This window comes from Halyomorpha halys, unplaced genomic scaffold, assembly GCF_000696795.3.
Source record: "Halyomorpha halys isolate HHAL.00 unplaced genomic scaffold, Hhal_1.1 Scaffold765.1, whole genome shotgun sequence".
Classification (NCBI taxonomy): Eukaryota; Metazoa; Arthropoda; class Insecta; order Hemiptera; family Pentatomidae; genus Halyomorpha; species Halyomorpha halys.
The window spans coordinates 261,310-288,517 of NW_027113294.1; the positions used below are offsets into that span (position 1 = coordinate 261,310).

Here is a 27,208-nt window from a genome sequence, read left to right on the forward strand (position 1 = left end):
AACAATGCAAAATTTCTAAAAAAAATAATAAATATCTCACATTACATAAGACAAAAAAATACAACTTAAAATAAGAATTAAAAATACACAATTGTTTACAAGGCCTTTTGAAGGTGGAATGACCTTGCAAGTTATCAAGACCTTGATAATGAACCTTGTCCCTTGAGTGTTGAAGAGATCAATACGTGGCCGGGGTTCAGTCAACGCAATAATGGCGTTGCACACGGCAACGTGGCCGTCCGGTTTGAAAACGTTTCTGTTTGGAAAATCGAGGAACCCTAGACCATGGGTCAGCTGATATCAGTACCACACTGCTTCTATGTAGCACACTGTCTAACAGCAATCTTGTGAAAGTGCCTTCCTTAGCTTCTAAGGAGTATTTTTTCTACTTAATTCTTTCTATTTATATATTTTTTTACTTTAGGTAAGCAAAATCTCATACAACTTAACTTCTAACACAACTATTTTATAATTTATTATATACTAAACTATGAACTGTTTCATTATATGATGATAAGTAAAAAATGAAACTGTGACCTATAATTTAATAGAAAATTCTAGTCATGATGTTATATTATAATAAAAATATTTTATTACTTCAATAAATTTCATACATCATATAAAACAAGTGTTTAAACTTAATTTTTTTTCTTTTCTAAAAATATAATAACAGTCACACAATATTATACTTAAAAAAATAAATAAATAAAAATGATTATTTAAAAGCCTTGTTTTAATTATATAAATTTAATTACTATTACTATCAGAGTAATGATGATAAGTGAAAAATGAAACTATGACCTATTATTTAATATACGTTATCATAAAATCATAACATTATTTTAATTTAATTAAATTTAAAAATAAATGAAACTATGACTATATAAAAAAATGAAACTATGACCTATTATTTAATATACGTTATCATAAAATCATAACATTATTTTAATTTAATTAAATTTAAAAATAAATAGATTTTTCTAACCTATGAGTGTTTGGGATTTTAAATCAACATCATAATAATAGTTGTTTATTTATTTATAAAAACATGTGATTATAAAATATTAAATGAAGGATTTAACTGTAAAACTCACTTTTTCCACTTCCGCAAATTTTATAATATACTTCATTTTAATTAATCAAGTATAAGTGTAAAATTCTCATTTCTTCTTCGTTAATTTTTATAATAAACTTGAAAAACCTCTAATTTTAATAAAACAAGATTTTTTTTTCGGAAAATATAATATAGTCACTCAATATTACCCCTTTTGAAAAAAATTTGTGGTTACTTAAAAACCTTGTTTTATTATTACAATAAAATTTACTGATTTTTTTGTTTTAAGAATATCAGTTTTGCTGTTCAGAGTATCGATGATAAATATATAGAATAAACCTATGACCAATAATTTAATATGTGTTATCATAAAATCATAACATTATTTTCATTTAATTAAATTTAGAAAATAAATAGATTTTTCTATCCTATGAATGTTTGTGATTTTAAATCAATATCATAATAATAGTTGTTTATTTATTTGTAAAAACACATGATTATAAAATATTAAATGGAGGATCTAACTGTAAAACCCACTTTTTCCACTTCGGCAAATTTTCTAGTATACTTCTTTTTAAGTATTAAATGAGGCATAACTCTCTACTTCAGCAATTTTTATAATAAACTTGAAAAACCTCTAATTTTAATAAAACAAAATTTTATGTTTTTCTTTTGACAATATAATATAGTCACTCAATATTACCCTTAAAAAAAAAAATTTGGTTACTTGAAAACCTTGTTTTAATAATATAAATTTATTTACTATTACGATAAAATTTACTTTTAAAAAAATGAAACAGATGTCAATTTTGCAGTTAAAGCAGTGATGATAAGTAAAAAATGAAACTATGACTTATAATTAAATGCGAGATGTCATAAAATCATTACACTATTTTAATTTAATATAATTTTAAAAATAAACAGATTTTTCTATCTTATCAGTGTTAAAAAAAAATAAATGGTTACTTAAACACCTCATTTTATTAATATATATTTTTTTATATTGCTATAAAATGATCTGAAATTATATCTTAAGAGTTTTGCAATTAGAGTATTGATGATAAGTAAAAAATTAAACTGTGACCTATAATAATTTTGTTATAATCAAAACATTAATTTAAATTGATTAAATTTAACAAATAAATACATTTTTCTAGTCTATTATATTAAATCAACATTATATAAATAACGTTTTTATAAATAATAGTTGTTTATTTATTTATAAAAACATGTGATTATAAAATATTAAATGAAGGATCTAACTCCAAAACCCACTTTTTCCAATTCAGCAAATTTTATAGCATACTTTATTTAAAATATTAAATGAAAAATAAGTGTAAAACTCTCATCACTTCTTCTGCAATTTTTATAATAAACTTGAAAAACCTCTAATTTAAATAAAACATGATTTTTTTTTTTAGAAAATATAATATAGTCACTCAATATTACCCCTTTAGAAAAAAAAAAAATGTGGTTACTTAAAAACTTTGTTTTATTAATATACGTTTTTTATTATTATAATAAAATGTATTTAATTTTTTTAAAAGAATTTTCAGTTTTGCAATTAAAGTAGTTATGATAAGTAAAAATGATACGATGACCTATAATTTAATATGAAATACTCATGATAATTTCGTGTGTGTTATCATAAATTCATCACATTATTTTAATTTAAGAAATAAATAAATTTTTCTAACCTATTATATTAAATCTACATTATAATAACAGCTCTTTATTTATTTATAAAAACATTCGATTATAAAATATTAAATGAAGGGTCTAAATGCAAAACCCACTTTCTCCACCTTGACACATTTTGTAACAATTGAAAAAATCTCTAATTTCAAAAAAACAAGGTTTTTAATTTTGAATTTTTTTTTTTTCTGAAATCCAACACAACTACTGATTATAAGTAAAGAAAGAAACTGTCCCCTATAATTGAATTGAAAATGGTAGTGATAATTTTATCACATTATCAAAATTAAAAAAAATAATACAGTAAATTTGAAAGATCAAAAGTAAAACAAGGTTTTTATTGTTTAAAGATTTTTTTTTTTAAATTTAATATAATATATTATCGAAAATAGCAACTTTATAATAATTATTTCCTAAACATAATAACTATGTTACTGTATGATGATAAGTAAAAAATGAAACTGTGACCTTTCATTTAATAGAAAACACTAGTGATAATTGTGTACAATAATCAAAACATTGCTTATTTTTATTTAATTAAATTTAAATATAAATAGTGTTTTTTAGCTTATTAATAATAATAATAATAATAAATTATTTATTTATTGTGGCATATGTCTCTTTAGGTTAATAATACAAAAATATTATTCTGGGACACATCTGTTTAGAATAATAATAAAAAAAATATTATTCTTGGACATGTCTCTTTAGAATAATAATACCAAAATATTTTATGCGCTTTAGAGTCTTAAGAGTAAAGAATACAAAAAAAAATAAATAATGAAAAATCATAATAAAATAATACTTAGGACTTTAAACAGAAAAACGTAGACTTATGATATTAATAATGTGGAGGGAAAAAAAAAATTGATATTTTCTAAGTATAAATATTTACAGAGTTAATACAGCAGTTTTAATGTAAATATGTAATATCTATTTGTTTTGGGAATTTCAAATCAATATTATAATAATAATAGTTTAAATAAAAGTATGTGATTATAAAATATTAGAGGCAAAACCCGCATTATTTTTTTTAGCAAACTTGAAAAAACTTTTAATTTCAATAAAAAAGATTTTTAAATTGCATTTCTTTATTATCAAAATGTAATATAGTAACACAACATTACACTTTTTAAAAAAATGGTTATTTGAAAACCTTGTTTTATTGAAATTATATGTTTTTATATTTATATTTACTTTTCATGCATTACTATACAATGTATTAAAATGAAGAATCTGCGTTCTACTATTAGAGTTGTGATGATAAGTAAAAAATGAAACTGTGAAATGATGTTTCACAGGTTTGATGATGAATGAAACATAATAATAATAATTGTTTAAATACAAAAATGTGAGTATAAAGTATTAAAATGAAGAGTAACTGCAAAATTCACATTTCTACTTCAGCAATTTTTATAGTAAACTTGAAAAACCTTCAATTTCAATGAAACAATATTTTTAAACTTGCTTTTTTTTCTTTCTTAAAGTGTAATATAGTCACACAACATTATACTTTTAAAAAATGGTTTTATTTAAAAACCTTCTTTTATTGAAATAATTTAATAGAAAATATTGTTAATTAAAATTAATAATGTTTTGAATATAACATAAAATTATCACAAATATTTTCTACTGAACTATAGGGTACAATGATTTTTGCAATTAGATTCATGAAATGAAGTTTTTGGAACAAAACCTTGTTAAGTGCTACTAAAAAAAATAAAATAAATAAATAATTTTTTAAAAAATTGTAAACATTAAGCAAACATAAATTTGAAAATTAACTAAACTTACTTGAAAATAATTTCAATGTATTTTTGAAGAAAGAAAAAATACATTGAAATTTACCTAAGCATATCAATCACTATACATTGATATGCTTAGGTAAATTTCAATGTATTTTTGAACAGTTATAATAAAAATTGAAATAGTGAAATTCAGTTTTCATATCCAATAATAAGCTACTTAAAGCATGACTTAAATGAAAATAGTATAAAAAAAAAAAAAAAAGGTCTAAAATCTAAATTGTAAATGACTGCGAAAAATAATAATTATAATAATTATTGTTTTGACTTTAAACAATAATAATTACAAATGATTTCTTAAAAGAGGTAATTTTTCATTTTAAAAACATAATTAATTAATAACTAACCAAATCCACATTTACATTGAAAATAATGTAATAGAAACAAAATTATTATCTGTTAAATATTTTCCGATAAAAAAAAAGAAGAAGAAATGACGAATGAATAATACATTAGTGTAATATTGAAATTTGAAGGAAACATTATGTAAGTTGATAATGGGAGTGAAAATCCCCAATAAAAATAAACTAAAACACAAAATCTTATTAAAAAGTTGCATGGTCATCAGTTTGAAGAAACCTGTCAGTTGGTAGGTATCGGGACATCATTTATCACTCTACAATTTAAAGAAACCTGTCAATTTATAGATCAAAAAATGTTATTTATCAGTGAAAATAATTTATAATATTTTATTTTGCCACTTTGATCGACAGAGTAAATTTTACATAGAACAGGTTATTACCCTTTGCATAACTCCTCCTTTTAAACTGTCTCTAGTAACTGCTTAGTACCTAGTTAGTCTTTTGAGAGAAATGTTGTTTAAACAAATTATTATAATTTTTGTCTTACATTTTGAAAGTTGAAATGCGAGTTAAAATCACATGAACTGTCTTATTTAGGTAAATACTTGTTTATGATAATAATTCTATTTAAATTAGATAAGTATAATATGAATACTAACTACCTCTTGGGTAATTTGGATCATATGATTTAAAAAGTAATAATTATTTATATATAGTATTAATTTCAAGTTGAATTTAGTTAAAAAGCAAAAAGATACTTCTTTTCTGTAATTTATTGTTCTTTAAATAATTATTAGTTTTTCCAATTTGAATAGAATTTTTTAAATTTTTATTACAATTATAAGGTTAGAATATATTTTACATAGGTTATGACACAAATAGTTGATTAGTTACACTCTTTATTAAAAATTAATTATTTTAGTTTATAAATTGAGATTTAATTAGTTTGTTTTAAAAATGCAAAAGATATATTTTTTTTTATAAAGGCAAATATGAACTTTTGGTTGCTTATTATTTTTAATTAATGGGTAATAATTTTTTTATCTACATATTTTCTAAACTGTATTATTGAGTTAAATTATAATGTAAGTTAAAACCAGGAACTTTTTTTTAATTGTAATTTTTTAGTACAGTTTATGATTAAATTAAATGCTAGATAATGTAAGAGATATTTGATTGTTGTAAGATAACTTATACACTTTTAAAAAAATCATATTTAATGTATGTTTTAAACAAAATGGAATTTATTTAAATTGTTTTCTGTATAAATAAATGATTGATTGACTATATATTAATTTGAAGGAGATGATCAGGGCTGTGGTCAAGACAAAATAAATATCATTAACTATAATTTATTATTTTTAATTTATTTTCTGCCGATGTTTTGATACACAATGTAGGTCTTTATCAGTTCTGTCTAGAGGAGAAGTGAACAGACTTGTATGTTGTTGTTGACACTTGTGTTGTGTCCACCAAACAGCCCTGATGAAGAAGTTCATTGTGGGTCGAAATGTCAGAAAATAAATAAACAGTTGATAATATTTATTTTTTCTTGACCAGAGCATTGTCTATCTCTTTCAAATTAACGTACAGTCAATAAACTATTTATATAAAAACAATTTAAATAAATTCTATTTTGTTTTAAACATACTTACACAAAATATATACTTTTTAAAGTTTTTAACCATATTTCTTACTTTATCATGCATTTAATTTAATCATATCTTGTATTAAATTAAAAATAATAATTTTTTTTTTTTGAGGTTTTAACTTATATCATAACTATTTAGAGATTATTATTTTTTCTCTTAATTAATTCTATTATAATAAATAAACCCAAACTAATAAACAACTAAGTTCTTTTTTCATATAATTTCTGCCTTTTTAAAAAAATATACATCACATCTATTTACATGACTAACTAAGTATTTATGTAGTGTTATTCTAAAGGAACGTACGTGCTCCGGCATTAATTAAGAATTTATTATCATTATTATTTTTGTGTTGAATGAATTGGGTCATTATTTTAATTTTTATTTTCTAAATTAATTTTTTATAATAATTTTGATCATTTTTATTTGTTTTTCCCAGGGTTGAGATGATTAACACTAAACTTATTGATTAGGAAAAATTGCTTATCACTTAATTCCATTAATTAGAGTGATTTTTCTTTCTCGAAAGTAAAAATAATTTTAGAATTAAAAAAAAGGTTGCATTGATTGAATGCTGAATAAGTTTGATTGCTGTGAATAACTTTATAGACATATGTAAAACTGTAGCTAATAATTTTTTTAAAAATTAATCCTAAAAACATTTTTCTGTTCAATTCAGTTGATATAAAGTTAATTCATTATATATTTTTATTTATTTACAATAAATCTGGAATAATTTTGTCAAGAGAGAATAAGTGATATTTTTCTGATGGAAAATTTCTTTATTTATTAACTGTTGAATTTTTCTTTTTGTTTTTTTGTTTAACTGTAATATATGAATTTTAACTGACACTATAAATCTGAAATAATTTTGTTGACAGTGAATAAGTGTTATTTTTATGATGAAAAATTTCTCTCATTAATTGTTGAAGTTTTTTTTTTTTTTTATGTTGTTGTTGGTTGGGGCTTTTGGGCGTAAAACCCTGAGGTCATCAACGCCCACGTTTTGCACTTTATAATTCTATATATTTTTTTTTTTATGTTTAATTGTACCTTATTAATTAGATCGACCTAGGCAGATAGTAAGCATTTTCCAACAGCATTCAAATCTATCATTAATTTGTCAGGCACATGTATAGTACAGTTCACATCATATACCAAATCATACACCCTGCATGCACCTGACATTTTCAAATCATGTTAAAAACACCTATTTTAATGTTATTTTAAAAATAGGTTATTTCAAACTTCGTAAACTATGCCAATGAAATTTTCTATGTAAATTATTTTACTTTAAACAAATTATTAAGAAAAGTAATAATTAATAAGTGAGAAGTCTGACATGAGTGATATGTTGATATGATGGATCTGTTAAACAAACAATAAACTTAATAACAAACCAATTTAGACCTGTTATTCAGCAGGATAGCTAATATATTTATTTGTTTGAACTTTAATATTTATTTACACTTATAAGAATACAGAATGACAATCTGTAGATTGTCGGGTACAAGAGTCAAGTTGAAGAAAAATAAAAAAATAAATAAAAATGATATGTCATGCATAAAAAATTTAATAATTTAAAACATCTATGTATGAAATTTATTTTAAATGAAATTAAATTTGTTAAATTTATAGGTAAGATTATTTCACCAGTTTTAATTTTTAAACAAAATGTTCTATGTTTTGGCTTATATATTATCATCACTAAAACTAAAAATTCATAAATGTATGATTATATGATATGATTAAACAATTGTTTATGATTAATTATTCACGATTGGTAAATCACATCATATTATTATTTTATATTTCTTCCCAATCAAACTTTTCAAATAACATTTAAATCACAATTTTAATCTTCATCACTTTTAAAATATTTTATTGAACACAAATAGAAATAAATAAAATTCTTAAGCATAAATACCTTATACTTAAAAGGTCAAAAATCAAAAAGACCAATTATATATTTTCAAAAAGATCAATTATGTATTTTTGATATTTTAAATTGAGTATTTATATTTAACAATTATTGTTTTTTTATTTCAGTCCAACACAATATTGTAAAAATGATGAAGATTAAAGTTGTGATATTAATGTTTCTTAAAAAGTTAATAATATTTGACATGTCTATGTTTGTACAAAAATTGTATTATATTTAGTTTTAGGAATCCATCTACATCCTTATTCCAGTTCTTATTATTAATTGGTGGACTTGTGTCATTTTAAATTAAAAATCATTTTTATATATTTCAGTGCACTAATAAAGTTTTAGCAAATAAACCCTTTGAAACTTAGTTACAGCAGTGTAACTAATTATTTATAGTTATTGTACAAAAAATATTTTGGACTCAAATTAAAAATATTTTTTACTCAATTTGGAATTTTAATACCAAATTGGATAGAAATACAAAATAACAATATGCTGTAAGTGATATATCGAGTGTAAATAATTGATTGTAAACGATTTTTAATTAATGACGTAAAATAATTAAAGTATTTTGAACATGGCTTGAAACATTTTGTTTGTAAATTACTACTATATTGATAATAAATTTATTGAAATATTTAATTTATTTGTTTCAGAAATACAATGGCGTTTTTAGAAAAAATATTACATGTTGTGTTTCTTGGAATTTACGTCTTCGTGTTTAGCACTTTCATTGCTAATGGAGAGAAAAATGCCAAGTCGTCCGATCCTAATTTGAAAATAATCGGAGAACTGAATTATAGGTTTTTGACAAATTGGACCTATGTAAGTTTTTTTTAGTAATTTTTACAGTATATATGCATATATACATTAGAAATATCATGGATTAAAAATATAATTTTTGTTCTCCATTAATGACTATGGATAAGAATGAGTGGTTTTTTATAAATAGATATTCATTAATAAATAACATTAATTCATCAAATATTTTTCTACTTTTGAGGAAGTTTCAGAAAACATTATTCTTTTGCTGAAAAACAACAAACTATTATAAACTAAAATGAAAACAAGGTAATTTAAATTAATCAGTAAATGATAAAAGAATTAAATATTTATGGTTCTGATGTTTGTTGTGAAAAACAATTTGATGAGTGAGCCTGTTTGTCTTGTCATCCCCAGAAGAATGTCTAGCTAGAACTATAATAATATTTCTTTGTGTATTTTTTGTTGACTGCACCCAAGACCATTTTCTGTTCATATTTATCTACCATAACTATTAGCACCTCATCATTAATAATATTTACTAGTTAAATTATCATATATCTATATTAATTTCTTTTTCTCCCCTCTATTATAATTTTAATATTACTATAAGTATATTTAATATACTGCTTTTATCTTATAGTAGTATACATTTTCTTCTAATACTAGTTATTTACCTATATCATCTATATTATCTGTTATCTCCTTTTTTACTTGTTAATTTGTATTTCCTTTTAATCATTATGATTTTTATGTTGTTTATTGCCCTGATGAAGGCCTAAAATCCGGGCCAAAACGTTTACTTAGTCTCCGTTGATCGCACCCTCTACCATCTTCTCCTTAAATAATAATGATCACAAATTTTCAGAAATGTAAATTTTTTTTTTGTAATTGTATTATTGGCCTAGACAGCCTTTTAGGTATAGTAAAAAAACAGTCTCACTTGTTAAACTATTTTCCACCATATATCCCGGAACCATAATTATTAAATATTTTATTCTCAAAATATTTTTCTCATTAACTGATTAATTTAAATTATCTTCTTTCATTTTAAGTTTATAATAGTTTGTTATATAACCTTATAATTCCGCAAATGTAAAAGTTTTAAAGTTTAAATTCTCATTAAGTTTCTAAAACATTAATTGTGTATTAAATATTATAATTATATTTTCAGGGTATGCAACTCCTATATTACTTCTTGGTAGTATTTTCACATCTGATAAGTATAGTACCTGCTTTAGGCAAAATAAGCAATAAAGTGCGGAGTCTTGCTGATATTTTGTTTGCGACAATAGTGATACCATTTGGATTGGTAAGTTATGATTGTATGAATAAATATTTACTTATTCAACTTAAAATTAGTTCAAAGAAACTTGTGATTGGTCAATTAGAGAATTAGCATTAGATTCTATAACAATTAGCTTTCAAATTTGGTTTCTTTGATTTTGATTTTGATTTAATTAGCACCAATTTAGACTGACTCTATATTCCAATCCTCAAGGACTATCTACTTCCATTAACCCTAACGATCCGCCAAAAAGACTATTGCAGTGCTGGCCAAGAGACTAATTGCGCTAATCTCATTAATTTTCTTATTTATTTAAAAGCAAATCTTTTATTTTGCCTCTCCCATTATATCACATTTGCTCATTGTACAAACAGATAGCAAATTCCAACATGGACAAAATAACAATTTTGTTCAAAAACTCTCTTCAAAAATATCAATGAAAAATATTTATAATTTAACAAAATGTTTCTAAAAAACATATTAACTAGGAAACATTAAAATTATGAATACCTATCATAAAATAGGTTCATTCTACAATTAATATCTTTAAAGAACATAGAAGGGAGGGGCTAATGAAGATGTGTAAAGATGCTTTCAATTAGGAAAGATATTTTTTTAATTTTCAATACAATATAAATTTTTTTTTACGACAAAAGTTTTGTTTATTTTACTAAAAAAAATAATAATAACATATTAAAAGGGCTTTTAAAACTGCACCAATACATAATTTTGATAGTTTATTCAGGCATTTCTTATACAAGCAATATCAAAACAACTTAAGGCGAAAAGAAGGTTTAAACAAGATTCTACATTTTGGTCAAAATAAGTATTATATATTTGTAAAATACGAAAAAAATTGAATAGCTAAGAAATAAAAAGTTCTGAAAGAATTAAATATTAAAATTGTCCTTCATTTGAAATCATTTTGTGCTAAAATTAATTATTCTTAAAAGAGGAAAAATATTCAATCATCCACAAAGATAACTTGATCTGGTACCACGTGAAATTTTCATCTTTATTACTAATTTCTGAATTGATATTTACAACTGTAATAAAATATACACAATAAGTAAATTTGATGTTAGTTATAAGGGCATGGATACAGACATGTGGAGAATCTACAAATTAGATTTTCACTTTAAACTAATTTGATTAAAAATTATTTTTTTTTAGACTGTAACTATCAGTTTTTGGAGTTTGTACGCCATTGATAGAGAATTGGTTTACCCAAGTTGGATAGACAAAGTGATACCGGTGTGGATGAACCACGCTTTGCACACTTTCAACTCAGTCTTTCCACTCATAGACTTGGTATTCTCTAACCACAAATTCCCTTCATGGTCGCTCTCTTCAATATGCATGCTACTTTACTCAGTGGCTTATGCAGTATGGTAAGTATTTTTTATCCATATATTTTTTTAATTACTAAATAACTTGTGGAACAGCTGGTATAATATTGTAGTAATAAGTTAGTCTATCCACCTGAGCTATCAATGTTACTTACGTTTCAAATATAATTATGCTGCCCAAATACATCGGGTTACTAGATCACACTGCATACTTATCAATCTATAATTTCATAAATTAACACATAAGTTAATCAAAGATACAGGATATTTTTTTGTACTTTTTCTCTTTACAGATAATAATTCTCTATAACCAAAATACAATATATCTCAAATATTATCTTTTTTAACAATTTTATTTTATTTTTCCACCTTCTTATTCAAACATGTTATATTAATTTTAATCATACATTAATTTATTTTTATTTTAATACGTTATATTAATTTTCCTTACTCATTATTTCTTTTTTTTCCCCCCTCAACCCTATTTACACTATTCTCCATATTCCACTCTCTCATTCTTCCCTGCTCCAGAGATCCATAACATACATTTAATCTGTCACAAAAATGCAATATAAAATAAACAAAATTGTCAATAAATAGAAATAAATAAGAAATAAAATAGCCACAGCAGTAGAACGATATAAAAACAAATAAATAAGTTAAAAGAAATGAATAAATATGTTAAAACAAAAATTACTAGGTCAAAAAAGCTTTAAAAAAAAACAGATAAAAAGTCAACAAACCAGTTAACATTATTTTAAGAGTTATAATCTCAACTTCCTTTTTTTATAATTTTATGGGTATTCATGTCTTCAAAAATATGTTTTTAATTTTAATATAAAGAAAAAAAATAGATATAATTAAAGGCACTTTGATCTTAGCCAATAGGCCGAGAGGCAAGATGTTTTGTTTTTTATTATATTTGTTTTTATTTTTTGTAATATTATTAAATATGATTTTTATTTTACTGTTTTATTCTAACGAATGTGGATAGCCCAGCTTGTGTATATTGTTTGTTATTAGTTTATATAAATGATCTTTAACTCATAATTTTTGTAAAATTACTACAATTGATTATCTATTTCATAGGCTAACTATATTTGTACGGGTGTTGCCCTATAAACAAATAAATAAATTATTATTTCTTAAATAAGGCATGGTCATGTGTTCATTTTTTTTTTTTTTTTCAGCTTCTTTGGAACTTACTACACACACGGGAGGTGGTTGTACCCTATGTTTGACAAACTCAGCAATGCTGAAATTGCATATTATACATTAGGTCAAACAGTTGGTGTTTTTCTAATCCACGCATTGGCCAGAGGTCTTAACCACTTGATCTGGGGTAATCAACATTCTTATAATAAATAATAGATAACATGAAGTTCATTAAACCGTCAAAGTATATCATAATATCAAATCTGACTTAAACCGAAACAATCAATTATGTAGTTTTAAGTTATTTCCTTGGATTATTACGAGTATATCCATTCTTCTGTTTGTTTCTATGGATTGTATTATCTTCTTTCTGGTATTTTATCCAAGCATTACACAGAACATCTTCAGTAGGTCTCTTTGAATAAGTCCCAAGGAAGGTATAGACAAAATATAAGGGTGAAGATAATAGACTTCCTGAATAAAAAGGCTAGAATAATAAATGAGTTCAATTATCATCTCTGTATGAACAATTATTTATTATATTTAAGAGATTGATTAATTAATTATTAATATTAAGAACAATTATTTAAAATAATACAATGTGCATTTTTCTATTCAGATAAAGCAAAATGTTTAATTTAATTTCCAGGTTCATCAGTAGTAAAGAAAAGTCCTTCCAAACAATCGAAGAAAAGCAAACAGAAAACGAAAAAAGTTGCCTAATGTTGTTGAAATTTTATAAAAAAATTTATAAAATGTTTGTGATATTATTAAAACTTAATTAGATTGTTCTTTTGATTTCTTTATTGTTAACCCTTGGGAAAATAAAAAAAATATGTATTTAGAACATTTTGTCACTCAAAACACAATCAAAATCAAATCAAATCAATCATACATACATTATCAAAATCTATATTTAATTAAAATGTTTGTGATATTATTAAAACTTATTAGATTGTTTTTTGATTTCTTCATTCTTAATCCTAGGGAAAAATAAAAAAAATATATATTTAGAACATTTTATTACTCAACACACAATAAAAATCTACATAAGACATGTTTGTTCTTGACAATAGATGATATATGAGCGGAAGATGGTGAATATAGTCAGTGGAATACACAAATAACAAAAATTTATGTTATTTATACCAAAGTTGTGACCAAAATTATCTCTCAAGGATCTATTGTCACCAACAGGTATATATACAAAAATAAGTAGATGTCTTTAGCTATTTAAGCACCCCTAGACAGCTTTCTCTGAACTATTGTTTAATCGTAAAATAAAATCGGTCTGTTGCCAAAACCTTACTCCTCATAAATCAATCAATGAAACCTTACTCCTCATTTTATTGAAGGTGTTCTGAGGTTTCTGAAACTAGAGAATTCACACTTCATTTTACTCTGATTACTGAAAACATAAAAGAATAACAGCAAATTCACATTTCATTTTCATTGAATATGCATAGTCACTAAATACATGTATTTAGAAAAAGTATTGGATATTGTTATGTTGCAGTTATTACGATGCCTAATTGTCTTCTATAAGTGATACCCATAGCGTATCCATTAATTTTTTTTTTCAATGCAATTCATATTTCTGTTAAATTCATTCTCAATATAGTAAAAAAAAGATATTTCCTGTTTTGTTTTTTCACTTCGGAAAATTAATTCATCTTCTTATTTCAATTCCATTTTTTAAAGGAGTACTAAAATAAAAGTATTACCTTGAAATAAGTTAGTAAATGTTAAACAAAGCAAGGCTCAACCTCAAACAGTGTAAAGAAGGGTAATTAACTATATAAAAAAAAATTAGTGATATATATATAGTGACGGTTGTTAATTTAAATGTGTTTTTGATTACAGTTTTTATATAATGACAAAATTTCAAACATAAATTGAACCAAAAATCACCAGAGAAAACAAAATAAGATATTTAAAGTATAGAGATTAATATTAAAACAAAAATTTGGCTATAATTCAGAACTGAAACATAAGAAAAACCTTAGCAAATATACATTCTTAAAAAATAGACTATATGAAAAGGTGGCAAGGTTCATGTACTAATGTAGAAGTGATAAAATAAAGAAACTGAAGTTAGAGGGTGAATTAATTTCCCAAAGCAACAGCAAAAGATAATGTAATAAAAGAAAGTACAAACAAAATAAATTAAAAAAAAATTTATTTGGGACATTATAGGGATTGAAGAATATTATAAGTAAATTTTAAAATATGTATACATTTTTACTGTATGATGAATGAGTTAGTTTCGTTCTTGTTTAAAAGCATAAAACCTTTTGGTCATAAATACCTGTGGACTGTTAAAATTATAAAGCTACATACACATTGGCATTCACTCACGCATACATGTACATGATTTTAATGTATAAAAAAAAATTAAAATCGAAGATCTATATTCAGAAAGGAGGCAATGTGCTTTTAAAAAAAAAATACTATTTCGACTTAAGCTTTCTCATCAGTGAGAGCTTTCAATAAATTTGGGGTCAGTCCTATTCAGTTTAATGTTGGTAAATAGCGAGGGCATTCTTCAAAAATATGTTTAATTGTGAGAATGGAGCAGCATTAAGCAACTTCTTCTCTGCGGCTGCTGTAGCAAGATGTCGACCAAGGTTTACTATTTTATAAGTTGAATAAGTACTTAAACATTCAATGGGATAAATAACAATAAAAAATGTTAAATGTTTAAAGTTTATTATTATACATATAATTACAAACTAAACCATCATTAATACCAGACTTAACTGGGCATGGAATTTATACAATTCATACTATTCTAATTTGATTACTTAAGTAAAGGTGATAACATTTAAGGCACATCATTTATTGGTGTAACGAAACAGTCAAAAAGCATTAAATGTAACACAAACAGATTAAATCCAAGGTAGTCTATTAACAGGCGCATTTTTTAACTCATCAACATTAAATGTGTTGTTTTTATTTCAAAATTACGACTTCTTATCATTAATATTATTTTATAATGGTGTCACCATTCGGTCAAGTAAGAAATAACAAAACAATTCGTATTATTTTTAAACTATTTACAAAATCAATTAACTTATTTTAACTTTACAAATTTCTTACTCAAAAGCACGACAATCATTTTATATTCTTACCTCAAGTGTTAGCGCAAGATGTAGTTAATCACTACTCAAAGGTACTTAGTAATATTTTAGTAAAAGCTACCGTAAGTACAGCACATATCAGAAGCAAAAAAAAACAAAAAAACAAAATTGAAATACTTCAATCAACACATACACTCTAAACAAAACAAAAAAAATAAAATAAAAATATATATAATGAATAAAAATTGGTTTGAAAATAAGATATTAAAAAGCTATCTTTTTCCAAGGCAGGTTTTTTCCTACAATTTATGGCGAACACTTTTAATAAATAATTTTTTTTTTTTTTTTAATTTTTCTTTTTCCCGATAAATTTACATCAGTAATGGCCATTGTAAAAAGGGTGTGATCAAGAATTTTTAGAAGTTTTTTACTCTTCAATGGAAACTCCAATAGGAATTGATGTAGTGAAAGTAGGCGTCTCGAGTTCTTCATGTTTCTTCATTTTCATACCCTAAACAAGAACAATTATATAAGTATTTTTTAACTTATAATAATAAAATTATTTACGCAAATTTAGTAAATGTAATGTTGCAGTTTTCTTAAAAACAACAAAACAGATTAGTTATGACTAAGAAAAAAATCTGGTAAGATATATTGTTTGGTTTTCAAATCCAATTTTCCACCATTTCGCACTATTTCCGCCTCCCCCTTTTTGCTTATCTTGGTTCAACCTTTCGTCTCTAGACTTAAAAACTGTACCCCATGGGGTATAGGCAGAACATCTCTCTAAGCTGCTTCAGTATTTTAACCTTTTATTCATTCTAACCTTCATTTTTCATCCCACCTATGCAGCTTAAGTTACAGTGACCTCGCTTTCAAAGTAAGACTTCAAAAATACGTAATATGTTTCGCTTTTAGTAAAACCCCCTCTCCATGTACCAACTTAAATTTGCACTAACTGCCCCTAAAATTATATAGTCCGCTCAATCTCAAACGTGTATGGGTCATAGGGCTTTCACTTATCAACCAATTGGGTTTAAGATAATCCATAATCATTTCAAAACAGAAATTTCTTTATATTGGTTAAGTAAAATCACAAAAACTGACTCTTGTAATTATATCATAACAACCATGGAGCCAAGAAAACATATCAGACTGCTAAAATGGAAGAAACATACTGTCCATTTACTCGCTAATTTAATGATAGTCATATTTTTGTGAGAACATACCTGAAACCTTTTATTTATATATTTTTATCACTCTCTATTACATTCTACAATTTCATAAATTAGAGACCAAACCTTTAGCTTTCTGATTGTAATTATATTAACGCTCTTATTTCTGGAACTATGTTTTCAACTAAGTAAAATATTATTTTTCCATTTTTCTCTTTTATTCAATTATCAAATTATGGGTACTTATTTCAATTAATCAAAATTAAAAATGCTAAAGAGAAAGCCATTTTGAAAATTCAACATTTAAGCTCTGTAAAACTATATCAATAAATTAATACTATTCATGAAATAGTATAAATAAATGAATAAATTACCTGCTGGAGTTTATAATGGTTAATAATATCTTGGTCAGCGGGGCAGCTCTGAGTAAAAGCATCCAGTTGGTACATGTTCAGCATGTAGCGCCAAAGATGATTAAAGTCTTTAGGAATTTCAAAATCCCTAAAATATTTACCTAGAAAAAACAAAAAAATTTCTTATCAGAGACGTAGTTAAACTTAATTGCTAAAAATATGAACTTAATCATTAACATTAAGTACTTTACAAATAACAAAGATAATCTGGAAGCAGACAAATAGTAAACGTAAAAAAACTATTTATTAAGCACATCTTTCGTCTAGGAAGAAGCCCTGACATTCCAGCCATTCTTAAGGATCTATTGATTAACAATTTCAATTAATTTTAAAGAACATTCTGAATCATAAATTATCCTAACTTTAGCATGATATAATATCCTGTACAATTAAGAAAAAATTTAAAATGTTTACCAACGTTATTACTTGAGATTTAAGTCCTATTTAAATCTTTATCTGATCCTGCTTTATTATATGGTTTCTAAAATGTTAAGTTTAATGTTTTTATTAATTTTGCCTATTAGTTTAACCTTATAATTATCCATCATTTTTCTTCTTCTATTGTTAGTTGAAGAACTCTTCATTTCAAAAGTCAGATGAAGAATAGTTTTAATAAATTCACAATGGATTTTATAAATTGAGATTTCAAGCAAAGGGTTTCGGTTGAACTAAACAATATTATAAAAAATTTTAATAAATGTATAAATAATTTTAAAATCAAACACCCTCATCACAGCAAGAAAATTGAAGAATTCTTCAATAACAAGAAATCAATGATAGTCATAAAGCAGGATAAGATAAAGACTTAAATAGGACTTTCATTTTAAGTAATAATGTTGGTGAACATTTTAATTTTTCTCTTAACTCTATAGGATACAATATTATAAACAAGGTAGGGTAATTTATGATTCAGAATGTTTTTTTTATAATATAAAACAATTAGAATATAACTGAAATTGTTAATCAGTAGAACCTTGAAAATGGCCGAAATGTAGGAGTTAAATGAAAATAAAAAGTCTGAGACTATATGGATATTTTTTATTATAATTGATAAAGATACCTGTCTCAAACAAGAAATTAAAATATAAATAAAAACCTTTTAATTGATTTCATTATTAATGACTTAAATTAATCGAATTTCATTACCAGCAACTCTGATGTGTTGGAGCCTAGGCATGAGCTCACAATCGAAACAGCACATGGTGTCTCCTGTCAGGAACCTGGTTCCTTTCTTTCCTAAGTGTTCGTTTATCTTACGAAGGTGACCGAGAAGAGCATTTGTTGAAACGTCATCCTTCTTCAAAAGCATTAGTTTTAGCCTCTGTAACAAACAGCCAGTGAAATGAAATGAAAAGTAATTTTATATGTATATATATAAATAATTGAGTGTATAATTTCAAATTATTAAGAAGATGGTCAGGGTTGCGGTTAAAAGAGAAACAAAAATAGTTAACAACTATTTATTTTCCAATGATTCACCCCACTTTCTAGAGCTAAATGAGGGTTGTTAGCTTTAGGGACTCATTTCTTAAGTCTATAAAGCTATTAACTTGAACAGTCCTCATGAAGCTCTACAAAGTGGGGCGAAACGTGGGAAAATAAATAGTTGTTAACTATTTTTGCTTCTCTTTTGACCGCAACCTTTAACATCTTCTCCCCATAATTTGAAGAGTAATTATGAGTATCATCTGGGATGAATAGTTTTCTAAGACAAATTACACTATACATTTGAGTGTCAATTGCCTGGCATATAACGGTTTAATAACTAATTAGTAAAACAATTAAAATAATAAAAATAGTAAAATTTAAAATATAACTTTTTTTTTCTTTTTAGATTTTGTTAATTACTCATTTTATGATTGATTGTTAACTATCTAGAGAGTTTAATAATACTAAATAAGAAGACAAAATGATCAGTTCCATGCTGTCTTATTATTGAAGAATATATTCTTTTCCTAATTGGTTTATAGTCACGATGAAGACCTACAAGGTGTATGTGTACATCAGCAAATAAATGAAGCAACATAATGGATTACTTATTTCATCCAACAACTGTATGATCAATAAAAATAAATCAATAAATAAAACTAAAAAAAATAAATTAAATAAATAAATAAGAAAGATTTTTTCATGTTACTATAGTTCTTTGAGCCATGTGGTGGTTTTAGTAAAAAGGCATTCAATGAACAGATATAATGTTTTCCTGAGCAAATAATTCAGTTCATCATGGAACTTGTAAATTTTTGTAAAATCACTACTAATTAAACTTTAAAATTATTTTCCTCATATTTTGAACATCAAGTATAAAAAAATTAAAAAAGAAGTACCTATTTTAAGGGAAGTCTTTTATTTTTTTTTAATCTCATTTTGACAGTGACCATTGTAATGGATTAATTTTAATAAATTTTAGGCTTACATAAAAACAAAACAAAAATATGGAAAATATATGATTAAAATAAAAATAATAATAATAAATTCTTACACTATACAAATTTTCAATAAGATTTTCAACTTCTTTGTCCTGTACAAATAAGTTGTGACCTCCAGGCACATTCTTCATGATATGCCTTTCAATTTTTTCATTTTCAAGAACAGCTAAACCATTGTCAATGAGTATTGGAGGAGGAGTTGCTTCAAAATTAGTCCTGGAAAAAAATGGAATTATTATTACATCAATATATAACAAAGTTTTTTTCTTGACTAAAATAATGTAATAGTTATTCTGTGGAATTCTAGGGAACTGTATCTAAAATATGAGTAATGTATATACATTTTTATTTCTATTTACAATGTCAGTCAAAAGTTTAGAGCCAGCAGTTCTGTTGTCTAAAAAGTGAGACGAACGATACTAGCATATTTCCAGTATAATCTAGACAAGATGATAAAAAAAAAAAAAAATTAGACAAGATGATACTAGCACATTTCCAATATGATCTATATATTTTGGGTTTTATATATATTTCTTATTTTTATACATATGCTAGCAGACATGGTAATGCTTCACAGTTGTTAGATTTAGGGATGTAGATATATAAATTTAATACAATAGAAAGTTTGATATAAATTAATTGAATGATATATATTTAGTTATTTACATATTGAATTAATGATTTATTTAATTGATTATTATATCTATTTAGTTTATAGTGGTAAATAACATTATGTAATTAAAAAAAATAAAAATAACTTCAACAGGACTCGACCAATCTACACGAAACTTGGTAGTGGTTTAGGGCTCTACAAACTGTACTAAAGGGTACAAATTGAATCTAATTAAACAAATTAGAGCCGAAAATAAAAAAAATAAAACGTTTAAAAAGTTTTTCTTAATTTGAAACCATTATGTCACCCTTATAATGGAGTTATGAACAATTATATAAATATTTTGAAGAAGTTTGTCGGGGGGTGCGGTCAGCAAAGAACAACATAAATAAACAAAACCATATTTATTTATTTTATGCCACATGTTTTGTTTATTTATGTTGTTCTTTGCTGACCCCCCCCCGACAAACTTCTTCAAACATTAATCTACGGTCAACTATCTACACCTCATTAATTATATAAATAATGGTCACTGGTCGAAAAAAAACTCCAAATAAATCAAGGTGAAAAATTTCTAATTTTTAATTTCTTTGAAAAATGGTATTTAAATGTTTCAGACGAGGCTATAAACGAATATATTTTGCTTTTTTCATAAAATAATTTGTTTGACCTACTTTACTGAAATCCTCACAATGTTTTTATAATTTTAAGTAAATAAAAGATCATTTAATAGATTCAGTTATATATTTTTTTATTATTCAGAAAAAGGCAATTTGATTGACATATAATGACCATGAATAAAATGTATACTTTCTGAGATAGACGCCAAAAATGCTTAATTTTGTTAATATATATATATTTTAAAATCAGAATAGCCTATTGTACAGTACCATATTTGAAACAGCGTGGGTGTCATCCACCCTGGACACAGGAAAATTTTGCCTCTTCTTATTTAGGTATTTCAATTTAAAAGACTAAAATATATAGTCGGAGCACATGTAGCCATGGGGTAAGGTGCATGGCTACTAACTCCAAGGACTCTAGTTCAAATCCGGCTGGGCAGAAAATTGTTTACTGAGTCAACTCCTGTGGGTTCTTGGAGCCCTCCTGAGGTCCACCCAGGCTCTAAAATTGGGTACCCTTAATTGGGTAAAATTCTGGCGGTCTAGCGTGATTCTGACCAAATCACCTCCTTGCACAACCATTGGTCTTACTTCCTCACATAGTACTGAACCCTTTACCCTTCATTGGTCGTAATGGTACAGATTTTAATTTAATTTTTTTTTTTTAAATATATAGTACTTATAAAAAACTTTTTAGAAAGAGCAACTATATTTATTATGTAGGTGATAAATAAAAAAAGTCATGAAATATAAATGGTTCGAATTTTTACAAGATATTATAATTTATTATGAAATTTTGCACTCTGGCCCTACTAAACCACTGGAAACATCTTCAATTAAAAATAAAATCAGACCTTTCTTTTGTCAGATGGACCACTGTTAAACCAAAGCAGCAATATGTTAATTTGTTGAAAGGTAAGGGTTTTTTTTCTACTCACTGAAATATTTGAAAAAATGTTAATTAACCTTTTCAGGGGGCATGGTGGCTGAGTGGTAAGGTGCTGAGGTATATATTCCTAGGATCTGGGTTCAAATCCAGGGGCAAATAATTGTTTATTCTGTTACTGCAGCTGTGAGTCAAACGTGTGGGTTAAAAATCTGACGGTTTATCTTGAAAAAAATCACCCCCTAGTATAACAATTGTTCCAAGAATAGTACTTCCTTATAAATTCACATTATTATCATAAACTTAGAGGGAGCCTCTTCAATTATTATTTCATAAAAACCTTTTGGTACGGAAACTATCAGATGTGAGTTAAAATGCATCAAATCAGATGGCTCCAGGACAAGAGTGACAAGATTGGGGACATAATTCTGATAGATGCCAGAACTTGAATTTTGTTTTGCCATTGGACAATCGGTACTAGCAATTGAGTAAACCAAATATAATTTCAAAAAGTTCATTAAAAAAAAACAAGACTAATCATGCTTACCTAAAATCAGGAGGAGGCTTTTGCATATCAACTGTTGTAACTTTCAATGAAATTGTTTTCAATTCGGCCAATAGATATAAGTCCATAAAATATTCTTGGCAGAACAAGCAGGCACCCTTTCTTCTTCCATCGATTGTTGATGCCTGTAAAAGAAACAGAGATCATGTTAGAAAGGTTAAAAATTAATTTTTAAAGTTCATAATAAACAAGTACGAATTTACAATATGTTATGGTTATTGGACAGAAGTTAATTAATAGTTTGTACTAACATTTTCTCAAAAAGTTATTTAATATATAAAGAAAAAAATAGAAAAATAATGTAACTGACACATGTCATTCGCATTTCTGCATTATTAAGTTTTTGACATCTGTCAAGTTATACATGAACAAGTCATTTGATATTTTAAGACTGATTTCATCAATTAGTGAAAGGATCTTTAGGAAATTTGATATAAAGATAATAATTTTGATATTAATTTATGGCAAGTGACTGCAACTTGAAGGTAATAATTAAACATTTTCATCTGTCAGTTACCCTGTTTTTAGGACCGTACGCCTCAATTACAAAACAAAGATGAAAACAAAATTTTAATTCCATAATTTTGACTATATTTAGAAATACATAACACATAAATACCAAGTTTCACTCATTCTGAAAATTATTGAGTAAAAAAAATTATCTTTTTATTGATTGGATTGATGGTCAATGATCTGAAAAAGCTCCAGTAAATTCACTAAATTGAAGATCATAGATTAATTATAATATTATATGAATATTTCAATTCATTAAATATTCATCGTACGTATAAACATTAAAAAAGAAAAAAAAATCTATCCTAAAGAAAAAAAAATCCCATTGATATTCAGTACAACACTAGATTTGACTTCAATCATTAATGATTCGATCAAAACTAATCGTTAATATGATTAAAAAAGCTTTTAGTGTTCATAATGTAACATATTATTTTACATATAATCACCGTGTAATATTTTATTTTACATATAAGACGGAATAATAAAAATGGGTCGTACACGATTGAATTTAACTGATGCCTTCTACATCATTTTTTCTAGAAAAAGAACAAATGAAAATATTTATCTGCATCTAATCACCTAACCAAGTATGCTAAGTAAAACACTTCAAAATTATTTTTGTTCCTGCTTACACTATATTGAAAAAAAAAATACAAAGTAATACAATTTGAGCAACGGGTAGTACAATTAAATGAACAGTTGTATAATTTATATAATGGGGTTTAACCCCCCCTCTCCCCTTGGGAATATAATTATTCATTTAATTTTTTCGTAGTAAATAAAGTAGTAAAATATATTTTAAGTATAAAGCTGGTAACACTTGAGTTGATTACATTCGTTAATGATTCGACCATAATTAATTATAATAATCTTCTGTTTGTATATACTTAGAGAGATTTTATTCTTATGTTATTTTATTTTAGTAAGAATCTGATCAGTTATCACTATTAACTATTGCCTGACAACGTTGAGGCAGATTTTAATATTTATCAATAAATAAAAAATTGAGAATTAAAAAAAATTATAATAATATTTAAATATAATTACTTTCTTTAATATTTATCATATGTAAATAAGATAACACTAATCAAAAAATTGAAAAACAAAACCTATTTTAGGTTATTAAGCAAGTTGAAATTATTTAAAACAATAGATCGGACTACAATCGCTAACGATTCGATCAAAAGAAATAAAGATAACCTCGTTTTGATAGTTCATTTATTTTTTTTCTCGGAAAGTGTTTAAGAGGAAAATCTTATCGAAAAATGAAAGTAATACATCGTTTGTTTAAATATTACAAAACATTCCATCAAGATTAAGGCTAGAATTAAGGTAATGCAAGATAACCTTGTCAATTATTTTTACTTTTAAAGACTTGTCTTCTTTTAATCAAGTACGAATTTCACCACGATGGCGAAAATTAGTCGCTGCTAATATCGAATTATTATCGATAGAATCATCGATTTTGTAATTGTATAGTTTTCTCTTCCTACGAAAGACTATCGGTTGACCTCATCACAACCTGTGTCATGGTCTTGAGTCAAGGGAATGAATGGGTCATGATGTCACGGTGCGCTTTTTATGGTCCCAGTCACCGGAGTCCTGGGAAGAGCCTTCAGTCGGTACCGCGGAGCAAATGTTTATTCAATCCTCAACGCAACAGGATATGATTGTTCTCGCTCAAGACTTTCTCGGAAACATTAAATGCATAGTTTAAATGAAGAGAAAAGGACATTCGGGACTTAAGGCAGGATTATTTGATCGGATATTGAGCCAAATCTATACAGTTTAAGAGCCCAAGAGAAGCCCCCAAAACTGTATAAAAATATATACAAGTAAATTTTCTGTAGGTGACATAGTGATATGATACAAACATGTGGAGAATCTACCCATTGATAGAACACCAATGACATTTCTAGAGAAGATCCCGAGTGTTCTTCTTTTCAGACATCTAGGAGGATTATTAGGTAATGAAGGAGAAGCCAGGTTAGAAACACGTGGATTTGGGTGGTTAGGAAGTTTATGAGGGAAGGAATGGTATCTGGTTCTGGCTAAATTGCAACATATGGGACATTGAATGGATGACTTGGTTTGTGACAAAATAAGGAGCATTAAGGATTTTACGAAGTATTTTGGACTGTAAGGATTGGATTCGGGAGGAATTTGATGGTTTAGTGGAGCCCCAAAGCTCAACTCCGTATGTCCAGATAGGCCAGACAGTTTCCTGTCTTTTCAGTCTTGTGTGAGGATTCCATGTCTGTCGACAAAACGTAAAAAAACACTTTTTATTCGGAGCTCAATATCTTGAAAACTAAAAAACAACAACACTAAAAAACCTGATAGATCTTAAAGTAGAGTAATTTTTCTAAAATTTGAGCCCTAATAGAGCTATTTACGTTCAATAGTTCCTGAGATATAGCTTTTTAAGAAGCAACATTTCATAAAAAATAAATTGAAAAATCAGTAGTTAGTGAATTTATTTTGAGAAATCTACATCTCAAATTAAAGTTAATTTAATATAAATATAAAGTATTGTATGACGTTTATCTTCGTAGGAGTAGTAGTTTTCATTATATTTGCTAAAATTAATTGATTGGTAAGTTCAATTACCTGTTGCTAGCAGACATATGTACGTCTAATGGTTCCTGAGATATATATGTATATATATATATTTTTTTTTTCCAAAAATCAAAATTTTTATCCTAGAAATTAACATTTTGTGCATTTATTTTATCAAATATCATAAAAACTACTTCTTCTACGAAGATAAACTACTTTATATATCATTAAACTAGCTTTAATTTGAATACTAATATATGTTTACGTTCAATACGTCCCGAGATATTCTTTTTTTAAAAAAAAAAAAAACTTTTCAAAAAAAATTACTGAAAAATCAGAAGTTAGTGAATTCATCGAAATTTCCATACCTCAATAACCACAAGACGTACAGAGGTCAATTAGCACTCAAATTAATGCTAATTTAATGAGCAATAAACTAGTTTATGACTTTTATCTTCTTAAGAATAGTAGTTTTCATGATATTTGAACAAAATAAATTAACAAGGCGATGATGATGTTCGAACAAAATTATTGATTTATAAAAAACTATATCTCAGGACGTACAGATGTCTTCTAGCAATCAAATTCAAAATTGTTTAATGTACTATAATGAAGTTTGCAATATCTATCTTCGTAGGGGGAGTAATTGTTATGATATTTACAAATGAATATGAAATTTTAAATCATTAAAACTACTCTCCTACGAAGATAAACAACTTTATAGCACATTGAATTAGCTTTAATTTGAGTGCTAATGGACATTTGTACGTCTCATAGTTCCTGAGATAAAGATCTCCCACAATAAATTAACTAGCAACTTAGCAACTGATTTATCAGTATATTTTTTAATGAAATGTTAATTTAAAAAAAAAACTATTGAAAGTTAACAGTTTGGGCTTATATTTTATAAAATTTACTCTACTTTAAATAATGTTCTATCAGGTTTTCTAGTGTTGAAGATAGTTTTAACGATATGGAGCTCCGAATGAAAAATTAATTTTTTTTTTTACATTTTGAAACAGCCACTAATTTTTATTCCCTTGGTAGATTCGTCAATTTTAACTAGTAATTATACATAGTTTTCATTCTGACACACTGAAGATGACAAGATTAAGCAAATGGAAATGGGCAGGGCATCTCCTTCGATGCGAAGATGACAGATGGTCAAAAGATGGAGCGGTATGTTCAAGAGGATGGCAGGACCCCTCTGGTGGAGAGCTACTAGGGACAGGGATGTCTGGAAGGAGAAATGGAAAGAACTCGCCTCCCAATAGGGCTGGTCACCCCGGGAAGTGCTCACTATTACTCCCGAACGGGAAGGCCTATGCAGGAAAGGATACAGAAAGATGGAAAGAAA

General features: G+C 25.7%; 2 protein-coding genes across 2 annotated transcripts in view; one reads left to right on the forward strand and one right to left on the reverse strand.

The window, feature by feature from the left end:
* Positions 1-216: 216 nt before the first annotated feature.
* LOC106686029 (androgen-dependent TFPI-regulating protein) lies at positions 217-13,783 on the forward strand. Its single transcript, XM_014429110.3, has 6 exons — positions 217-424; positions 9,095-9,263; positions 10,375-10,512; positions 11,662-11,879; positions 13,028-13,179; positions 13,642-13,783. Exons 2-6 carry the CDS (start codon positions 9,102-9,104, stop codon positions 13,713-13,715), a joined length of 744 nt encoding a protein of 247 aa, XP_014284596.1. The 5' UTR covers positions 217-424; positions 9,095-9,101; the 3' UTR covers positions 13,716-13,783.
* Positions 13,784-16,347: 2,564 nt separating this feature from the next.
* The window catches only part of Clic (chloride intracellular channel protein 5), a 93,674-nt gene continuing 82,813 nt past the window's right edge, over positions 16,348-27,208 (reverse strand). The window contains exons 2-6 of the mRNA XM_014429104.3: positions 22,759-22,901; positions 20,143-20,305; positions 18,807-18,981; positions 17,622-17,761; positions 16,348-16,583 (exon numbers count right to left, since the gene is read on the reverse strand). Of these exons, the coding sequence (XP_014284590.1) occupies positions 16,500-16,583; positions 17,622-17,761; positions 18,807-18,981; positions 20,143-20,305; positions 22,759-22,901 (705 nt within the window). The 3' untranslated portion in view covers positions 16,348-16,499. The remainder of the gene's footprint in view (positions 16,584-17,621; positions 17,762-18,806; positions 18,982-20,142; positions 20,306-22,758; positions 22,902-27,208) is intronic.

Coding starts and splice junctions, on each gene's coding strand:
- LOC106686029 (XM_014429110.3), top strand. CDS start 9,102: ATGGCGTTTTTAGAAAAAATATTACATGTTGTGTTTCTTGGAATTTAC. Junction 10,513..11,661: donor TAGTGATACCATTTGGATTG/GTAAGTTATGAT, acceptor ATTTTTTTTTAG/ACTGTAACTATCAGTTTTTG. Junction 13,180..13,641: donor TCTTAACCACTTGATCTGGG/GTAATCAACATT, acceptor TTTAATTTCCAG/GTTCATCAGTAGTAAAGAAA.